The following is a 23,121-nucleotide window of genomic DNA, read 5'->3' on the forward strand; positions in this document are numbered from 1 at the left end:
GGCATATGCACAGCATGGGCCTATCAGCTTGCGCCAATTGCCGTTTCTGCGACAGGGAGCCTGAAACCCCGGAGCATCTGCTGATCGACTGCACAGCAGTCTGTAGACGCAGATCCAAGGCCCTTGGAGTGTTGTTTCCGGATAGGGATCGCATTGCCTCGCTATCGCCAGGAAGTCTACTGGACTTCATTAATGGGCTGGGTCTAGGCGAGTCAATGTGAGTAAGGAGAGGGCACAATAGACCAAAGGTCGCAGTGCATTCCTCATTCATTCATTCATTCACCCCGCTACAGCTAGTAATTGGTCAAGTCCTCAAACACACTCTGCTACAAATGACAACAGAGGGGACTGGCAAAGGTAAGGTAATCTCTTCCCAACGGATGGAAGAGCTAAGTGTCGTCATACCTCTGGCTTTTCTCCCTAAGGATAGCATTACCAAAAAATTAAACTTCACTAGGAAGTTGAAGATCACGCTCAGCAGCAAGGCCGAATGGAGCGACGAAAACGTCAGAGGGAATTAGCGCATGGGTCTCAGGACCACGCACAAAACTCTTCATACCTATGGGTAAGTTTCCGAGCATATTCCAAGCAGAAGTATTTGCAAGTCGCCTAGTTTCACGCAACTATTGCAATGAACGTATAGCCATACTAAGCGATAGCCAAGCGGCACTCAATGCGATCTCTTCGTACGAGATAAAATCACTATTGGTGCAGGAGTGTATAGAACGACTGAATAGTCTATCAGAATGTAACCATGTGCACCTTATTTGGGTATCAGGTCACAAAAGTATAGCCGGGAATGAACTGGCTGATGAGCTTGCCCGCTCTGCAGCATCCATACATAGTAGGACCGGAACCTTTCATAACGGTTGGTCCTCACACCATAAAAGAACTGCTCCGTAATGATGAAACAGTGGGTAGGGAGAGGCATTGGCAACAACTCCCAGCCATGCGCCATCCAAAGTTGCTAATGAATGGTTACAACCTCAAAAGATTTAAATACGTAATCAATCTCCCAAGGGAAATACTCAGGCTACTGGTCGCCTTCTACACTGGACATTGCAAGCTCCAGAAGCACTTATTTAACATGGGCCTAGCTTCTTGTGCAAATTTCCGGTTTTGCGACTTGGAGTCTGAAACTCCAGAACACATGCTAATGGACTGCACAGCAGTCTGTAGACGCAGAATTAAGACCCTTGGACCCTTTCCAAATAGGGATCACATCGCCTCAATAGCACCTAGCAGTATATTGCAACTCGTCAACTTGCTGGGACTAGTTGTCAGTCTGTCTCTGACCGTCTTTCACTGTTCAGGTTTACCAAAATGTACGACATTTTTATGAAGTGGGCAACTTTTCTTCAAAATTATGAGGTTTAGCACTGAATTAGAATGAGATTGGTCTCAACTACTAAAATTATAGCTGACGCGAACTAAAATATAGCACAATATTAATGTCTAAGTTTATGGTCTTCAATATAAGTCATGAAGATGCAAAAATACCACAAGGAATTTCGTTAGCTTTAATTCCTGCAACTTTTAAGAGTATAAAAAGTTCTGTTACACGCGAACTTAGCCTTTCCTTACTTGTTCTATTTATCAATTATTTCAATTTCTAATTAGTCATACCTACCAATATATTGTTGCAATTTTCCTTGCAATAAAAACATGAATATTTTCACAATTTCAACATTTATATAAACTTTTATTTCATTAAATTTGTTATCTATTACTGTTCTTAATAATAATGACATACATTTATGTATATATTAGGTGTCCATGTGTAAACATACACGCATATAACACATAAACATGTATATAGTGAACAATAAACTTAACTTTTAAGTTCTGTTGGTAATACATACATACATAATCTAGAATAAAAGTTTGATACACATCGCTACAAACACACACACGAATATAGTATTTTTACAACTGCGTTGTACATGCACACAAATGCTTATGCCTAAGTATAACACACGCGACTTTTTCTAAACTAAACAATATTCGTGGTTTTAAAGTTGTATATAATATACCATACATATAAAGTGTTTATATGTAACTGTACTGTGAATATCGAGAAAAAATAACGTGTTTCTCGAAAGCAAAAAAAAATTGTTATTGTTTCTAAAACAATATGTAAGGGACTTGAAAAAATCACTGCTTCAGCACGTTTATTTGAAGACAATTTTAAATATTATTTTAAAATTTGGTGGGAACGTTGTTGTTTAACACTACACTCTTTTTCCGCATGTACCTAAATCGAATTCCATTTTATTTTCCTATTAATTTAATTAATACGGTGTGATCATGACTTTAGCTTATATGCTCAAGTGACTGCATTAATGGCAAAAGAGCTCAATTTATTTAACAACAAAATATCACTTCTTCTATATAGGTATTGTTTCAATTGTACATTACGATTTTCCAATTTATATATAGAAAAACGTGCAAATATGGGTTTTGAGCTCATCAGATAAGTATATTGTACCTGAACTCATAGAATATTGGTTGAATCGTTTCACAGAATATAATATGCATTATATTTTTGTGTTCTTGCCGTGAAAGTACATATAATAAAAAAAATATAAAAAGAGGCAAAGTTTTTTATTTTGTGGTATGTAAAAAAGTTAAGAAAATGGTATTTATGTTAAAATTAAACTGCTCTAATAATTATTTGTTGAATAATATTGCTAAAGCTACATTTCAATACAAAATATTCATATTCGTTAACATTTAAAATACCTTGCATCCATAATTATTTCATGTATACAATTTCTTATAACAAGCAGATACTCTAAAAATATTCCATTTTATCATATATTATTTCTCTTAGCAAATAAAAACAAATATTCCATAACTTTAGTACTAACTTAATTTCCTCCGCGAAAAGAAAACATTTTACAATTTTACTTACTTTGATAAACTATTTTGTTTGAGAAGGAATATGTTACACAAAATATCCTACAAATATTACTCCAAGAAGTAACATTAACTTATTATTTTTTATGAGTAACTGTAAACCTATTTCTCTAACAAAGTCACGTCATTTATTATAATTTCTCTTTTTCATTGTAGCTTTTGACTAGTAGCATTTGTTTTTTATTTAATACACAGCAAATGTAACTTGTGTTTAGTCCTACATTTTAAAAAACTTGGCTGCCCTACTCATATACAAGTAAAAACTTACATATATTTATACTAAAAAACTTAAAAAAATTATCTTTCAATTGCACACTCATTGCTCTGCAGCTATCCCAGTCCGTGAACAGAAAAATTCAGTATCTAAAAGTTTGTAAAGAATTTATTGTTTGCCATTTTTATAGGTTTTGTAATAGTTGCTGTTATGGCCTTTAGAAAAGACGAAACCTCATTAAACTCTGCACTTGCTTCAATTTCAGTAGTATTTACAATTATTAATTAAATTTTTCCTCGTTTGTTTGCTTAGTTTGTTCCATATTTATTTTTCGCTCGCATAATCAATATTATTTTGAAATAACTGTAAACATTCTAGCTGTCAGTCAGGTAGCCGTAGCCTATCTAGTTCGAAATGTCATTGCTGTAATAGCGGACTACGTGCAGCTTAGTGTGTGGACGATAACTAGCTACTTGTTGCAGACTGACGCTGGGTTCAAATTACCTTTACTGTTTCATCCTATTTCACAGATGTCTGAGGTAGTGCTGTTCCTTGTAGTAGTAATTGAGGAGTAGGCCTTGTCTTGAAGACAAACGACCAGTGCGTAAAACGCTATGCACCATATACTTTAGTGCGCCTGCGCACAGTTGCTGCAGTTATTTTAATGTTTTTAACTGATATTGGAATATATTCTCGTGATTACCAACCGTTACTGATGCTCTCTAATTTAGCTTTGGTCACAGCTGCCACATTGGCTGCCGCAGCCGCTGCCGTCGAGGATACTGTGCCGTTAACAGGAGGCAATTGCTGTTTGCCCACCACTACAGCGGCCGCTGCAGCAGCGGCAGCGAGTATGGATGTTGATGATGAGGTGGGCATAAAATTTACATTAATATTTATTGGATGCACCACCGGCATCGACGCATAGTTCTTTTCCAGTAGATCGGCGCCATTAAGAAATGGAACTAACACGTTATAATCAATATTTAGTGGTATGTAGTAAGTACCTTGACCGTGTAAAGCAAAGATTGGTACAGCGAAAGAACGCGACGATTGTAAATTCGGTGATACGTGGGTAGTGCTGCTGGGGGTACTAAAATGTGACTTCGCACCTCCAAAGCCGGGTTGTGCACTTAATTCAGTTTTGATGTCGGCGAAACTAAAGGGTTTTTCATCGCGCGTGCTCAGCATGCTATTAGTTGTGGTGGGGGGACGTGTGTCACAGTCGTCCAAAGCGATATTGCTATTGGCGCTTGTGCCCGCTGCCAACACTGCAGCTGCAGCCTCTGCCATTTTACGTTTCTTTGCTATAATTGGTGCAATTTCGGGCTCGGTGCCATCCTTCGAATGTTCAGACAAGGAGTGAGTATGTGAATGTTCGCTTTGTAGAAGTGGCGGTGCCGGACAATGTTCGCTAGATGTCTCTTCGTCATGCAGCTCGTGATTAAAACGCTCTTTTATATGATTTTTGTACTTATAGTTATTGTTGTGCTCAATATCGTGTGATGATTCAGAGAAATTCCGCATACGCGCAGACAACAAACTATCCGAATTATGTTGATGATGACTCAGGTGAGCGTGATGATGTAGCAATGAATCGCGTGGTGGAGGTGAATGCATATTGGACGTATCAGTATGTAAGAGCGGTTCTCGCGATGATTCAAAATCGTGATTACTGGATTCGTTATGGTGATTCAATATCGCCGGCCCCGTAGAAGTTATTACAGGAGCCTGATGTGGTCGTAGTTGCGAACTGTTCGTTGGACCTCCGCCTACTACCAACACACCGTTGTTAGGCACGGCCGTCGTCGTGCTAATAGTGTTATTCAAAGACGTTGTCGTTGATGCAGTGGTTGAGTTGCTAGCTGCATTGGTCTGGCTGCCGCTACTATTATGCTCATGTACGATACTACTGTTAGTGTTATTGTTAACCGCAACAGCAGCAGCTGCGGCAGCAACATTTCGTTGCATTTGATTTAAATGATTGCGGAAACTCAAATCTTTAACATCATTATGGTCATTGCTCTGCTCAATATCCGAATTGCCCAGCATGTCACGCAATTGACAAAGTGGCGCAGCCGTGTGATATGCTTGATGCGGACTACCGCTCGATGCACTCACATTATCTGGTATATGACAGCTACGTGATTTATAGCAGTCATCTGAAGAAATTAATAGAAATCAGACTGTTAATATATGAAATAGAGAAATAAGAAATCGTTACACATACTTTTCATCAACTCCACGCAATGCTCCTGCAGACGTGCCACCAGGCGGTAACAAAACTCCTCCATGTGACTCTCGTAGAGAAACTTGGCGGCCTCTTTCATACAGTCCGTATAACCCATTCGGTACTCATTGTCCTTCTGGATGCATTCGCTTTGTAAATGTTTTAAATGTCTAATGGCCATTTCGATAATCTCTGTTTTCTCAATGCGACCACGACCCTTGCGTTGATACTGAGGTGGAATGAGTCGTGAAAGGTCTGCCAAGCAGGAATTCATGCGATCGCGTCTTCGTTTCTCAATGATGCGGTGAGATAAGGGATCTTGCTGTTAATGAGCAAGCGCATATTGATATAGTTTGAAATCGAGAGAAAATAGAACAAAAATTTGTTATTAGATTTGCGATACAAATTTAAACAGAATATTCGAATAAGTAAAACAACAACTATTGAAAAAGAAAAGAAGTAGTGTTAGCTTTATTTTATTGTTATTTTACCATGAATGCCATGGTAAAATAGGATGTAACTTTATTTCAAAAATTCCAAAGTTTTCTTAAGCTACCAATTTAATTAATCCTCTAACATAAGTATTATTCCTCAATATATGTATGTATATGTATGTATGTATATGTTTTACGTGTTCTCTGTTTTGATGTGTGCGTGAACAAATGAGAGCACTTGTTGTGCATTACTCCGTGGTTTATGTATGTATAATTTTATTTAAACCAATAATGAATTATGATATGAATTTCGATACATACAAATGAATATTTAATACTTAATATAAATTATTTTGCTAAGCAAGTCAGTGCATGTATGTTGAGCATGAAGAGCATTGGAGTCAAAAGCGGTCGTGTCCACAGTTCATTTTCTTATAAACATTCGAGAATGTGTACATATATATATGTATGTATGTATACATTTGTACATATATGTATATTTGCTTTCTGTTTTTTATGATTCTGTGCGATGATGCAGAACATTTGTACGAGTATGTGCGCGGCCGCTGCTGAACTACTGAGTGAAGAGGTTTCACAGTAAAGACCATTTCCTTTTAACATTCACCGTCTTCATTACTTCCTGTCTTTTTATTGGACCATGTCATGTAGCGAATAGCTCTAAGCTCCCTCACCACATATTATATTTTAGAATAACCATACGAGCAATGAGCCTAACGTTACGTAACACGTGAGCAGTATAGGTACGAATATAAGTTTATAAACTTCATCTTCCCGGGTTGGATTAATTCGAATTTATTTTGAATAGTACAAGTATTTCGTTTGCGCTCATCACTTGGGTTGAATGCTAAATTTTTTACAAAAGAAAGGTAAGGAAAATATTTACCCTCGAAGTTTTATTACGTCTTCCGGTGGCATATTCTGCATCATCCTCGCTGTATGCTGTAGCTGATGTGGAAAAATTTAAGCTAGATTCTGTGCAATAAGGAAAACTGGATACTGCTGCTTCGCTATAATTTGTTCATATGTAAAAAAGGAGGAAGAATAAAGGTGAGTAAAATGGTCGAACGATAAGTAAAATTTTAGATTAAATTGTGTACACTTTATTGAAAAAGAATTGTTTCAATTAAAATAAGTAGACAATATAAAATGTCTATAACTTAGAAGCCTATGCTATTTAAAAATAATTGTTAAACTGTAAATACCGCTGATATATGTACATATGTATACTTACATGTTTATATTCTATATCGTTTTATTTAATAATCATTAAATGGATTTACGTGGTAAGGATTGTTTTCACTTCAATAATTTTAAAAATTTTTAATAAAAATATATTTTTTAATAATTTAAATAAATCTATTACTATTTTGTTCTTACAGTATTTCATTTTATACTTATTGTCAATTAGAATTCAGTTAAAGTTCTTACAGTATTTCATTTTATACTTATTGTCAATTAAAATTCAAGCATCCATTTATATTATGAAGTTTCAATTATTTTATACAAATAGAAAAAAGGTGTCGATCATTTTAAACCGACTGTCAATGAAATGCACCTTTTACTGGGTCAATATTATCTTATTGCACGTCGATATATGTATGTATGTACATATGTACATGTATGCATGTACTGCTGTACTAACGTAGCCCCAATGGAAAGTTTCAGGTTTTACTTATGGATTACTTATATAATTATTATATTAAATGAGTTGGAACATTTTTAATTAATCGTGCATTATAAAATCGATCAAAAAGCCGGTAATGCGATTATAGCAGAGGCGGAAGGTTTTCGCCTGATAATGTTTTTCCGCTTTCAGTTTCGGAGCGCCATATTCTATTACGGTTTCAAGATCAGTGCGTTTTGGATACACCAAACCTTCGTCAATAACTTGAAAGACCTCAATGATCCGGGAATACAAATCCCTTATATGTCTTAAAATACTATGGTTTTCTTCAACTTTAATGAAATATAGTATTAGGCTATTTCAAAACATTGCAATAGTGAAACTTAAGGAGCTACACCAGTGTTACCCATGAAAAATTAGGCGATTTTCGTGAATTAAAAAAAAAAGGACTTGATCGTATGTTTCGAAGTTCTTTGGACTTAAAAAGGTATATTTTCAGCTATATTTTAAGATTTTTTTTTTCCAAAAATATTGAAAAATAACGGATGTGCTATCTTCGGAGGTGCCAAAAAAAAGTTGCTCAACTGCTGACATGATTCCGGCCGAATGAGTAGCTTAAACAAAAAAATCAAAGAGGTTATTAATGTTGAAGATATTTCCTATACGATAACCTATGATTTTTGAAAAATATCAAAAAATAACAAAATGACGTAGTTCTGAAAAAAGTGTCGTTTTTTAGGTAAAAAAAAATTGTATTTTTAATGCCAAATTGACAATTTTCAACCAATCAAAAAGATCGTAGATCATTGTATAGTAAATATATTCAAGAATACTCAGTTTCAATTTGAAGTCAATCGGTCAGCAATTGCTCGTTGAGTTATGATGTCAGCTATTTGGTAAACTGTCGTTTCGGGAAAAACGCGTTTAAAGTTTCAACTATCCTATTTATACCTACGAGCGATCGCTCTTTAGAATGTTGCCATTAAAAAACTATTCAAGATACGACCTTACCGATATTACAGGATATTTTTTAAAATATGAACTATCGAAGCAGCGAAAAAATCGATTTTTTGAAAGTGTCACATTGGTACACCATAGCCCCTTAACCCATTTTCGTCTTTTTTGTTAGACTCTTGTCTAACATTTTTCACAGAGTATAACGGAATTGTTTGTAACACCTAGCGTTGAGATAGATATAAAGTTATATATGTACATACATATGTACCTATGTATATTAAAATAACACGACATGTATAATTTTATCTTTGATCATCTGTCCGTCCACTGCCACAAATTTTTCAAATTTTTAGAAAGTTTATGTGGTCCCGCCCCTAATAAGTTTCACTGGAGCAGGCAGATAGTGGCATATAAGGTGGTGAAGGGAATCCCTGGATTACCTGCTAGATATGAAAGTGCCGGATAGCATCAAGAGTTTCACAAGTTTGTTAGATGTTTTGATGATCGATCATCAGTATAAAAGTGATAAGATGCCTTCCGTTCCATTATTTATTAACTTGATGACAAATTACGCTGATATATAATTTGATTTTAATGAAATGGGTCGTGGAAAGCAATCCACACCTGTGCAACATGAATTCATACAGAAATTATTTTCAAGAGAAAAGGACGAAGAAGGCTGATAGTACGAAATGTTGTTAAATAGGCTTAAAATCCGAAACATGTGGACGTCCGCGTTCATATTATTTTTTTTTCTGTATTATCCATGAAGGCAATTTGCCCTGCTATTATTTTGATAACAGCTGTATGTAACATTACTAACATTTGTTTTTCTATTGCACGATTTGTAGATATCCGTATATGTGGAAATGTTTAGGTAAGTATCAACCCTACAATAAACTTCTGCTTGGTTCATGAATACACTCACATTGTCACGTTGTCGGGCGTGACGTGCAATTTACTTATCCACTGACCGTCAATGGGATTGTTAAAAAGATACACCTACGTCTTTTAATGCTTACATATGTAAGAATGACATATGTAAATTCTTTATTACTGATGATTGATTGACCAATAAAATTATAGTCAATGTTTATGGTTTTTTTTTTTTTCAAAAGAAAATTTGCAGCACTAATTAACATAGGAGTTTCGAAAAGTGGTGAAGTCCAAAAGCTTTTCATAATTTATTATTTAATTATATTTTTTGATCAACATCTTTATATTATTATTTGGCACGCTGCTTTTATGAAAATAATAAAAACTTTGCTCAGCTTTGACTGTCAAAAGGCCGGTAAATTCAGTAATTTTTCTTGCAGGGAAGCTAATACATACTAGCACCTACGAATCATTGGCGCTATAGTTCGCCGATTGGCAAGTGAATCAGTAATTCAGACCGTATGTCATCGAAAAAAAGTAAAAAAGCGCAAAACAAATAATAAAGGAAAACACAAAAAACAAATTAGAAATACAATCGAATACAGAATGAATAAGTGTGTGTAGAAGGAAAAGGAAAGAAAAGTTCAATGAAGGCAAAACGATTGCAAAACAACTAAAGCAAATCAATTTTACAATTTTCTTTTATACATTTCGTTGGAAGTTAGTTATGTTCCACAAAAATATTCCTTTAAGAACATGAATAAGAACACACTGGGAAAATAATATTAAAAAACAGCAGATGGATGTTTTTAATGTCAACATTTGATTTGTTAATGTTTGTTGTTCACGGTTAACAATCGAGTCTAATTTATGAGAATTAAAAGGCAATAAAATGTTGATCATTATTTTAAACAATTAATAATTTTAAATACATATACTAAGTTTATAGATAATTTTGTTCATTTGTTAATTCAAAATGCTTAGCATATTTTTTTTTATTTTTATATACATATAGTATGTGCATATGTATGTAATTTTAACCCAAACACAAATAATCAAATGACTGAGTCGAAAACAACAGTAGTATTGACCTCGTTTTGCTCAAATTTACTACGTGGCTTGCTACGACAGCAACAGCGTATGAGTAATATTTAAGTCATGCCACATTATTAGAATATGTACATTATATACTTATATGGTATATAAAGAGTCAACCATTCCATACCAGCTTTAGTGACACTTAATACAGACTACTTGCCTTTACAAGTATACATATGTGTATATGTATGAATGTATGTGCATATACATATGTATGTATGTATATTAGGGTGGATCAAAAAAATATTTTTTTTTGTTTGGTGCTCTGAAAAATTGGTTCCTAGACACCTCTAAGAAAACCTCTCCAAAAACCTATGAGTTTCACCATTCATAATGATTTTTTTCATTGAGTTATAAAATTCATAAGAAATAAAAAATTTTCCCAAAAATAATCAAACTTTAACTGTTAATATCTTTTAAACGGTTGGATTTACGAAAAAATCATAGGAGACCATTCAATTTCCTACAAAATCTAAGGAACAAGATATTTTTTCAAGTAGTTGGAAGCGAGATCTACATACATTTTTCTATCTGATAATAAGAAAAAATAGAAAACTGTAAGGAGGACCTTCCCGTTACAATTAAGAATGCATGCTTGGAGAGGCTTTCTTAGAGGTGTCTAGGAACCTATTTCTCCAGTACCAGACGAAAAAAAAATATTTTTTTGGAATCACCCTAATGTATATAGACTTAATATGTATATATTTGGTGTGCATATGCCTTTACATACATATGTATATACAGCTGCGAGCATTGAAATAGTAGTGGGTGTTAGAGCTTTACATATCTGTGAGTTATGTAACATGCCAAACAATTTTAACATCCATTGAAATGCGAAAGTGGATCATATTTACCAGGCTATGTTTACCACTAAAAATATTTAGATTTGAGTATGTACAAGATATGTTTATGTACAAAGATGTATTTATGTATGAAAATTTTGGGGAGCAGTAAAATAGTAGTAAAGTACTAAAAAATTTTTTTAAAAAATACTGAAGGATTTTTGCAAGTTTCGTCTATAGGAGATCTTAGTACTTGGTAGCATGGCCATGATTTTTGATAACAGCAATACATCGCTTCTTCAGAGAATCTACGAGACTGTGGCATCTTCTCAGTGGTATGCGCTGCCATGATTGCTGCACTACGGTCCACAACTCGTTGTTGTTTTTGTGTTTATCCTTCCACATGGCTTTCTTGACATCTGCCCAACGGTTTTCAATAGAATTGAGGCCAGGGGATTGAGCTGGCCTATCCATGACCTCAACTCTATTGACCCGAAACCACTATTTTGCCACCCTACTGGTATGCTTCGGATCATTATCCTGCTGAAATATCCTTTTCAGCGGCATGTCTTCTTCAGCAAATAGTATCATAATATGCTGCATTATATCCACGTATGTGTATCGGATATTATGCCAGTAATCTTGTAAATTGGGACTACACAAAAAAATTTGGCCTGTAAGAAAAACAGCCCAAACCATGATATTTAAACCGCCATGCTTCAAAGTTTTTGTGCTGAATCTGGGGTCGTACTCTGTATTAGGGGAGCGTCTTAGATACTGACAGGACCCTTTACCGCCGTATAGAACAACTTTCGACACGTCTGTCCACAAGATGCTGCGCCCTTTCTCAATCGGCCAATTCAGGTGTCCTTTGGCGAATTTAAGACGTCTTGCTACATGATTTTTTTTTAATAAGGGTACTTTTCGAGGACTGCGGACATATAAATTATGTTCATGTAGAAGTCTTCTCACTGTATGAACACCGCAGGCCAGGTTAAGTTCATTCCGAATCTCCATAGCTGACATTCTAGGTCGAGTCTTGGCACATCTTACAACTATTCGTGTAAAATTCTCAGAAAGAATCCGTCTTGCGCCGTTTTTTTCGTATTTTATCTATAAATAATTGCATTGGGAATCGTTGTGGCTTTACACCGTACAAGTCTTTCTACTCCCTTCTAGGATTTACCGTTGTTTACGACAGATTGAATCCATTCTCGTTTTTCTTCACTACAGGGCTTCCCCCGGCCCAATAAAAGGGACAAAGTCATATTTGTTTTGCTTTTTGCATTGAATAATAAATAAAAGATTAGGAAACTTACTTTTTGTTTGATAAAATTAAATTTTTTTTAGTAAAAATGATCTGTTTGTAATCAGCTCACCGTTCACTACTATTCTATTGCTCGCTCATAAAAACAGATATCCCAATAAAATTGGCTCTAAAAAAGTAACGGTAAGTGTTGCACACTTATTGCTGTGAATAACAGGACCGTTATACTTCAGAGAATATAACTAAAATAATGATCGAAGGCAATATCATAAAATAAACAAAATTTAAAGCAAAACTCTCTTGGCCAATAGGCACTACTATTTCAATGCTCGCAACTGTATATTCAATGTAATTAACTTAAAAAAATGTTTGGTTGATTAAATTTTTAAAACCAACAGGATACAAAATACATATGTATGTACATAAATAGTATTACAAATTAGTACGTTAAAAATAAATCATAGCTTGCTTACCATAAAATAAAAAAAACTGTAAATTTTTATTCAGGTAAAAAAAAGTTTACTAAATTGTTAATTAATGTTTAATAAGTTTTATAAAGAAATTCAAAATTCCTCGTGAATCAACTAATTGCTGTTCTCCATTTACCACTAAGCAATATCATAATAAAATCGAGTAAAACGCAGTTCAAATAATGTTTGCTCTAATACTGTCAAATTAATTTTACTACAACAATATACATATGTACATATTATTAATTTTAAAGTATCGAATAGAATGAGAATGAGTACCTTTTATGAAAGCAATCACGTTCTCTAACATCGAACTCTATGGAAGATCTCGTGCGGCGTGCATGATTGCGCTGCACGCGTGCAGTCGACATCAACAATTGAGAGTGGCAACTAATTGCGACCAACGACGTCAAAGCTTTTACGTACGACGTCAAACATTTATTTCCGAAATAGACTCATGCATTTTCTGTGTGCAGAGCGAAAACGTTTTCAATTGTATATTACAGAAACGAAATCACTCGTTTAATTCATGAAAACGTACGTGTTGGGTAGTGGCCAACAACTGTTACGTTACGTTGACTGGGGCCGGCGCTGACACATTAATTCATTTATACATACTTATGTATAGTATGTACGTACAATCTTTCATTTTGGGGCCAAATGTACCAAAAAAAAAAGACATTACAAACAAATAATAGTTGCAGATGAGCTGTCGGGCCTTCTGTGGCAACAAAACGATGTTAATTTCGATGTCATCGAATCTTCGGCTAGTTGCCAGATGGTATTAAGTAATTGTTCATAGTAATAAACAAACTCTTAAAGGTGTGGCGATCTTTGCGACAGCGCTCAACAACAAATTGTACAATCATTTTATGTTAGCTACAAATTGTTTGGTCCGGTCTCAATAAATGGTGAACTTAGGTAACGGAATATTGTTTGTTGTATTTATTTCTAAATATTGTTTCAAATACTATTATTTTTTGAACAACTTACTTTAGGTGTTTATACTAATACATTAATAGTGGGATTCTGTAACCAGTCTTTAGTCTCTATTTGAGACATTTTGAGATAAAGTCTCAATTTAAGACTAGTTACTATTCACTAAACAGTCTCTAGCGTTAGTCTCAAAATATTGCCTCAAATTTGAGACCTGATAGTTAGCAGGTCACAAAACTAAAAAGAACTCTTGTCTGACATTTTGAATATACTGAATAGAGATCATCATAGATATTAAACCATTGTATTTTTTTTATGTTTTGTAAGCAACTCAAACACGAAAAGGTTAAAAATAAATCAATTTTACATTAATTTCGTAAATATTATGAAACAAAGTCAACATATATTTTTATTGATAATTATGTTTTTTGATGATGTTATAGAAAATTTAATATTTGTTATCGACATATTTATTTTCATTCAAATGTAAAAACATCTCTGCATAATGAAATGTACTAGATTTTGTGACTGTCACTTACAGAATAGCAAAATCGTCTCAAGCCTCAAAAATTGTCTCTAACTTAAAATCTCAAATTTAAAGACTTGAGAGTGTATCACAGTACAGATTCGCACGGTAAGCTTGAACTTTGTCATAAGCAATAATGCACGTGAAATTTCGTGAAGATATCTCGTCAAATAAAAAAGTTTTCCGTACAATTGATCAGTTTGTATGTCAGCTTATGCCATAGTTGGTGTATATGCCGAACACCTGTGGCGATGATATGATGATATGGCGTTGGAGCATTAATGAGGATAGATGGTAGAATGGACCAATGTTCATAACTCAAAATTCTCAAAAATACTATGGAACCGTTCGAATCAATGCTTCTGAATTAAAAACGTGAGGATTGGCTCACTGAGCTGGCCAAAGCAAACTCCATTAAATATTTATGGAGCGATGTAAAGATGTAGATTTCTTTGGACTGGGACCGAGGACGCAATTTCCCAAAGTTGGTGCCTGAAGTTAGTGGAAAGTTTGTACTGGCGATGCCAAGCAATTTCGAAAAATTGAGCACCACTACAAAGTGTTAACGTTACTGAAAATATTCTACGAATCATTCTAAATAACTTTGCCTGAGGGACTATGGGTCTAAAACCGGTTTCGAGCCAGCGATTTTTATGGCAAAGTTTAAAAAATCTGAATAATCAGTCGTATGGAAAATATGTGATATAGTTCCCCGATCTTACCGATTCCGACAAATGATCATTCACCTACTTATTAAATTTCATTCGGATATCTCAAAAACTGACGAAAAAATTTTTATGATCATTCAAATTCAGTTCATACCTTGCTCCAAATCTCATATGAAAATACAACGAAGTCATACAAAATGCGAGGTTATCTAATATTCATTTGCACCCGAACATGCATACATAGAACTTCCTTACTTGGTAGAATTAATTTATTATTATGACTCAAAACAATTACAAAAACACGTGAGTGTCAGTGGAGGATTTTATAATTAAGTTGAATTAAGTCTAAGTCTCATTATGCATATGGATGTACTTACATACATAGTATGTATGTATGTATGTATGTAAGTCCAAAAAATTTTCACATTCAAAATAATTTCTTATCTTCAGTACATTAACCCATGTCATATCGACTATTAAGGTCTTTAAGCTTATAATGAAAAGTGGCAATATTCATATTAACAGAGTTGGCGCACCTACAAATATACATACATATACAATATTGAGCCCCCTAAAACATTTTGTGAATCAAACAACGACTGTGGATTCCGAAGAAATTTTGCACACGTGATCAATATTTTTATTGTATCGGCAAATTCCGGACAGCAACAAGAACACATACTTCACAAATACAAAAATATACAGTATATATGTACGTATGTATATACATAAATACGAGTACACATTTCATTATTTCAGCGGCAGTACAACATTTATGGAGCAAAATGTGTACATACATACATATGTACATATGTATGCATATAGTATACTTTATAAATAGAAGAGAATTGCACGCGCTAGAATAGATAAACAAACATTAGTATTCACTGATAAATTGTACACGCTACGTGAAAACACATTATATGTTTTCTATGTATGTATGTATGGCTACATACATGTGTATGGAAACACACAAAACAGTGTGAGAAAAAATACACGAGAGCGGATAGTTAGCAAGTGAGTTGGAGTAATCAGTGTATACAATTTTATACTCAGTGTACACAACTATATGTATAAGGGAAGATGTACGCACCTACAAACATATGCGCAAATGTATACCAGATTTAACTGCAAATAACCTGATCTCACTAAGTCGATAAATCTAATGACGTCAATGCCAAGTTTATTGAAAGCACTGACGAAGCAACAACTCAAATGGAAATATAAATGTTATACATAGACATACAGTGGATTTAAAAGTAGAAACGCTTTTTCGAAACTGGACAGCTTAAAAAAAAAAAATATTCACAATTTATAGAAGAAAATAGTGTATAACATACATAAATATTTAATACAACACTTTCCATATGCTTCCAAATCAGGCTTCTTTTGAACTCCTTTAAAGTCATTTTAGAACTAGTTCTCATATTTCATTTAATTAACAGGAAACTTATATTATATAATGTTGAGGGGATTTAATAACAGTTTATCGAATTAGTCAAGATACTACTTCCCAAATACAGAGGAGAAAAATAATGTATTTCAAGGTTTTTTATAAGCAACCCCTAACAAACGTGTATAACTAAAAAACAAATAACTAAAGATCAACCTCTATTTTCTATCGTTAATAACATTCATTGTACGGCAGGAGGACGATTTCAGCAAACAAAAAATGTTGGTTGATTTTTGAATAACACTGTGTTAATTGAGAAGTCGGCGCTAAATTTTTTACGAAACAGTGATTTAGCGAGTTTACAATAACAAGTTGTGCTATCTGTCGTATTTTTATTTAAATTCTTGTTGTTATATTAACACAATTGTTTATGTCAATTTGTTTTGTTTTTAAATACTAAATTTTATCGCTATCTTCGATTTGTCAAACCATAAAATAAGAGAATCGAACAAACCACTCATATAAATGCAATACACTGTTATAATAAACAACGCTCTCTTCGGACTATTAAATAAATTTAAATACATGAGAGCTCAACGACAGCGATCAGAGAAGCGATAAAGTGTCCACAAATTCCACTTTACATATGTATGTATACAGATGTACATAAGTGATATTAGTAAATTGAAGATATGCTGTAGAAAACATCCATATTTATAAAATTTGTAAATGAATTATTGGATATACACATGTACATACATATGTATGTAGTACATTTTACATAAGTATCATTTCAAAAGTTTTCGATTTTACTTTTTGTCCACGGCTTTTTGTTGAAGATACCATGTTCCAATTTTAAACATAATGTGTATTTCTGTACATACATACATACATACATAAGTACATGCGAAAAGACCGTACACTGAAAAAGCAATACTACTTGAACACACAAAAATCCTAATCCACGTCTAGAAATCCATTTTGATAATTTTCAGAAGAATGAAAAATGCCCTCCTATCAGAGCTTCTATCCTTGGAGAGCCTTCAATATAAATACATACATATGTATGTATATACATAAGTTTGTATTTATATGTAGGAATGTATGCACTTTACCAAGATATTCTATAGTACTGGCGTACTAAAGTGCAAAATGTATGTATTTATGTACATATTAATTGCTCTCTTCAATGGAGTCTTTAGTATATGTATATAATTGTTAATACCGTATAAATGTATGTGTATGTACTGCTATTTTGTACTTTGACCACTTGACTGTCTGCCATTTCGTTTTTTCCAACAGTTTTGAGTTTTGTAATTCACGTGATATTGTTATTTTCAATTTACGGCCGCAACGTTCAGAGCTTAGTCGTACACCCGTAACGCGTGATGGTGTGTTTAAATATATGTACATGCACATTCATACATACATATGTACATATAAGCATGAACTTAGGTCTGAAATGTGGCTGTATATATGTATGTATTTGTATCCATCAGTAAAGGCGGAGCATATTGCCATACAAAATTCATTTGCTTATACAATGGCGAACACAAGCTTGCATACATAAACAAACAAACAAACAATTATACACACACATACATTTGTGCATAGTATGCGCACGAAGTCATGATAATCGTAAGCTTGTGCATTTCAAAATTTTCCAAAACATTCCATTATAAAAGTTGTTTTGATATTAGCACATACATATATGTATGTACATGCACGTAATTTATCTCAGTACATATTTGTACATAGTTGATATTCTTACAGTATGGACGAATTATTGTGTACTGTGCATAATGGGTATAACAAAATATTAATAAACAATTTATTTTAAGAGTGGGCCGTGCAAATACATATGTATATGTAAATATTTTTATACACTTGCAACCAGTTCTTACAGAGTATTATAGTTTTGTTCACCTAACGGTTGTACGTATCATCTAAATAGATATAGGGTTATAAACATATGTATAGTATATGTATAAATGATCAGGGTGAAGAGAAAAGTTGAAATCCGAGTGACTGTCTGTCCGCTCGAGCAAGCTGTAACTTGAGTAAAAATTACGCACACAAATCGCCATTAACCGAAAACCTATTAAGTGCCATAACTAAGCACCAAATTAAGATATAAAACACATATTTGACACAGGAGATCGCAGTAGCCAGGGGCACCTGTTTTAAAGTTTAAAAAAGGTGAGCGTGGCCCCTCCCTTTAATAAGTTTAATATACGTACATACATACATATGTATGTATCACTGAAGCTACAACAACCAAGTTCGCTCAGCACAAATATTACAGGAACTCCTACCGATAGTGTGAAAACCATGAACACATAAGTATGCCAGAGACATTGCATTTTATCACCAAGATTGTACAAGAGACTGTGTGAAAATTGGACGATGGGCGTGGCACCGCCCTCTTTCTCTTGAAATCCAATATCTCGGATTTCGACCAAACAGATAAAATTTGGTACATGGCATTCTTTTTATATTCCTATATCACGTTGTAAAAATGAGCGAATCCGATCGTCTGGTTGACGTTTTACATCGTAAGGTATTTCACTGGCTTTGATTCTTGCAAGTTGCAAGAGTATAAAATGTTCAGCATGTCAACATGCTTAATAAATTTAATTGAGATGTCTGACACGAAAAAATCTGGATATGCAACAAACAGCTGCCTATGAGAGAAACAGGACGTTCTAAAGTTATTTGGCATACTTGTAATTTCAAGCGAAAGACGCTCAGGAAAGTGTAAAATATTTTTTGTCAAATTATAAACCACTGTTGTTAAGATGTAAGAGGCGAATAAAACTTATCAGAGATCAACCATTCGTTCATAAGAGGTAAACCTAATTAAAAAAAAAAATACTACATTAATCGTTTTAAAATTTTATTAGTATATTTATACATATCGTCGCCTAAAATACAAAACAACGTAGCATAAAAAAAATAAAATTGAGTTTCTTATTGATTATGGTGCATCACACTTTATTACATATTTATGTATGTACTATACATACATACATATATCTACAAAATTTTCAGTTTCTGCCATCATATACATATCACCAAGTTGCAACCAATTTTTTTTTTATTTTTTTCGATAAGAAGACTTTCTGTTTTATACCATATTTTTCTTCTCCTGAAAACTCATGAAAAGTGTTGGTAAATTATTTTGCATTTTAGGTGACGATATGTATTTTAGGAATACAAAGTAAAATTATTGAAAAAACCCATTAAACATTTATCGAGTTACACCCGATCCCCAACGGCGCCAAAATTCTCACTAGAAGATATTGTCCGTACAATATCTTACAGCGAAAAAATTTAAAAATTCTTTGATCATTTGTCTCCGAGTAATCAGGGGAGCAAATTTGAGAAACACTGTTAAAAGAAAAACTAATTGCCTACATAGACTTTATTTACTTTATAAGGCTGTAACTGAAAAATTACTGATATGTCGATTTATAATTTTTTAAGTATGTTATTTTTGTATTTCTCACTTATCGCAATATATACAAAAATTTTATTTTTTTTTAACACTAGATTGCCTAAGCAAGTCATTTTGACTGCTTTCGAATTTCAATTAAAACAAGTAAGGAAGGGCTAAGTTCGGGTGTCACCGAACATTTTATACTCTCGCATGATAAAGTGATAATCGAGACTTCATTATCCGTCATTTACATATTTGTTTATTTTGGTTCCTAATGTATATATTGCATTATACAGAGAATCAGATGGAATTCAAAATAGCGTTATATCGGAAGAAGGCGTGGTTGTTAACCGATTTCGCCCATATTTCGTACATATCATCAAGGTGTTAAGAAAATATTATATACCAAATTTCATTGAGATCGGTCGAGTACTTCCTGAGATATGGTTTTTGGGCCATAAGTGGGCGACGCCACGCCCATTTTCAATTTTTAAAAAAAGCCTGGGTGCAGCTTCCTTCTGCCATTTTTTCCGTAAAATTTAGTGTTTCTGACGTTTTTTGTTAGTCGGTTAACGCACTTTTAGTGATTTTCAACATAACCTTTGTATGGGAGGTGGGCGTGGATTTTATCCGATTTCTTCCATTTTTGAACTGTATATGGAAATACCTGAAGGAAACGACTATATAGAGTTTGGTTGACATAGCTATAGTAGTTTCCGATATATGTACAAAAAACTTAGTAGGGGGCGGGGCCACGCCCACTTTTCCAAAAAAATTAGATTAAAATATGCCCCTCTCTAATGCGATGGTTTGTGCCAAATTTCACTTTAATATCTTCATTTATGGCTTAGTTATGACACTTTATAGGTTTTCGGTTTCCGCCATTTTGTGGGCGTGGCAGTGGGCCGATTTAGCCCATCTTCGAACTTAACCTTCTTATGGAGCCAAGAAATACGTGTACCAAGTTTCATCATGATATCTCAATTTTTACTCAAGTTACAGCTTGCACGGACAGACGGACGGACGGACGGACAGACAGACATCCGGATTTCAACTCTACTCGTCACCCTGATCACTTTGGTATATATAACCCGATATCTGACTCTTTTAGTTTTAGGACTTACAAACAACCGTTATGTGAACAAAACTATAATACTCTCTTTAGCAACTTTGTTGCGAGAGTATAAAAATAGTGATTTAAACAATGGCATAACTTCTACAATTTTGTGACTTTTTCCACAATATATAAATGGATTAATTTATCATTGCTTTTGCCCCATCCTTAACTTCAAATATATGTACAGCTGCGGTCAATATAATAGCACCACGCATAAATTTATACTGACTCCGTTTATATCTCTTTAACTCTTGGGCCAATTCAACTCATAACAAAATAATAAATTCTTTGATGCTAATAGTTCATTATCATAAAAAAATTATTTGGTTTTTTTTAACAGTTTATAATATGTTAATGAATTTAAACAAACACCTTAAAAACTACACAGTCAAAATAATAGCACTTCAATTCATTTTTAACAAAAATAATGGTCTTTCTTAAAATAAATCAAAAATTTTAGTCAGATATCTTTTAGATTAATACTAATAATAATTAATTACATATTTTCAGTACTTTGTCGCGTGCCCTTTGTTTGCTATTACAGCGGCAAAACGCCTTCCCATGGAATCCACTAAATGCTGGCATCTTTCAACTGTTATGGAGCTCCAAATTTTCTGCACAGCCTGCCAGAGCCCTTCAACAGTTGTTGGTTTTATTGTAGATACACCCTTCTTTATGTCGGTCCACAGATTTTCGATAGGGTTCAAATCCGGGGACTGTGCAGGCCACTCCATTACATTGATGGAGTTATCGTTGAACCATTTTTTTGCCATTTTGCTGGTGTGTTTGGGGTCATTGTCCTGCTGGAAGACCCACACCAGCGGCATTTCGTAGGAAGCATACGGCAGCATAATTCCATGAAGGATTTTTACATAAACCGACGAATCCATAACGGTTTTGATCCAATATATGGGACCCACACCTTGATATGAGAAGCAACCCCATACCATAATACTATGACCTCCATGTTTGATAGTTTTTGATGTGAATTGTGGCTTGTATTCGCTGTTAGGTGGCCTACGGACAAAACATCTGGAACCCTTTCCACCAAAAAGAACAATTTTGGGTTCGTCAGTCCATAGCACAATTCTCCACTTTTCCTTTGGTCAATTTAGATGTGCTTTAGCAAAAGATATTCGTTTAGCAATATGCTTAGAGGAAAGCAGCGGCACTTTTCGAGGACTGCAGGCATTCAGGCTGTTGTCTCGAAGTCTGCGGCGAATAGTTTCCACGCTCGCCGGCACATCCAATGTTTTTTTGAGCTCCGTAGCTGTCATAAAGGGATTTGCTTTAGTCGTCCTTACTAAACGTTTTACCATTAAGGGTGACAAAACTCACTTTCTACCACGGGATTCAACTTTTTGTTCATATCTTACAGCATTTATTATCATTTTATTGGAACAGCCCAGTATATCCCTTATCTGGGAATACGATTTACCCTCGGAGGCAAATTTTTTTATTAGTCCACGTTTTTCCGGCGAACAATGCTTTCCGCGACCCATAACTATACAATTTTTTGTAAATTATTACATGATTTAATAGAAAGAATATAAAAAGATGTTTATTACCTTCCCTTTTCACTTTTTTCCACAAATTTTTGCAAAACAAACAAAAAAGAGTCTACTGGTGCTATTTTATTGACTGCACGAAATGAGAAGTGTTGACAAAAAATCTTTTATAACCGTAGTTATACCCTTTAAGTTATTAGATGTAGCTATCTACATACAGCGAATGTCAAAATAATAGCACCTCTATAGTATTTAATTCCATTACTCGATTTTGTTGCAATGCTTCTATATTTTTCAATAACTTTACAGTCCCGTTACTAGAAGTATACTCTCTCAGTAAGTAACAATTTGTTTGTCGAAATAAACGTTTCTAATTTTAAAACCTGTTCAAAAGCATGCATACAGTGGACGCCGTCCAAATAAAAGAACGAATAATATAAATTTAAAAAAATCACAAATATTTTTCTAAAACAATTTAAAACAGTAATTCGCCATTAGCATACGTATAGATTATTTTAGAACTACCGCTAAGCACTGAGACAAAATGCGGGAGAACATCATCTAAAAGGTCACAGACCACGAAAAGTGTCTTTTTTTAACAAATAAGCAGTTTACCTAGTGTGGACAATTGAAACGTGGCGT

The 23,121-nt window shown here is 34.0% G+C and overlaps 1 protein-coding gene across 2 annotated transcripts in view; it reads right to left on the minus strand.

The window, feature by feature from the left end:
* Window positions 1-1,672: 1,672 nt before the first annotated feature.
* Window positions 1,673-23,121, minus strand: part of LOC105226097 (transcription factor cwo) — a 33,935-nt gene continuing 12,486 nt past the window's right edge. The window contains exons 2-4 of one of the 2 annotated variants that reach the window (XM_011204874.4): window positions 6,702-6,825; window positions 5,364-5,685; window positions 1,673-5,295 (exon numbers count right to left, since the gene is read on the minus strand). In XM_011204874.4, coding sequence (XP_011203176.1) covers window positions 3,833-5,295; window positions 5,364-5,685; window positions 6,702-6,825 — 1,909 coding nt within the window. In that variant the 3' untranslated portion in view covers window positions 1,673-3,832. The remainder of the gene's footprint in view (window positions 5,296-5,363; window positions 5,686-6,701; window positions 6,826-23,121) is intronic. The other variant, XM_029550130.2, reaches the window with a different exon arrangement.

The sequence above is a fragment of the Bactrocera dorsalis genome, chromosome 2 (genome assembly GCF_023373825.1).
Source record: "Bactrocera dorsalis isolate Fly_Bdor chromosome 2, ASM2337382v1, whole genome shotgun sequence".
In the NCBI taxonomy this organism is placed as follows: Eukaryota; Metazoa; Arthropoda; class Insecta; order Diptera; family Tephritidae; genus Bactrocera; species Bactrocera dorsalis.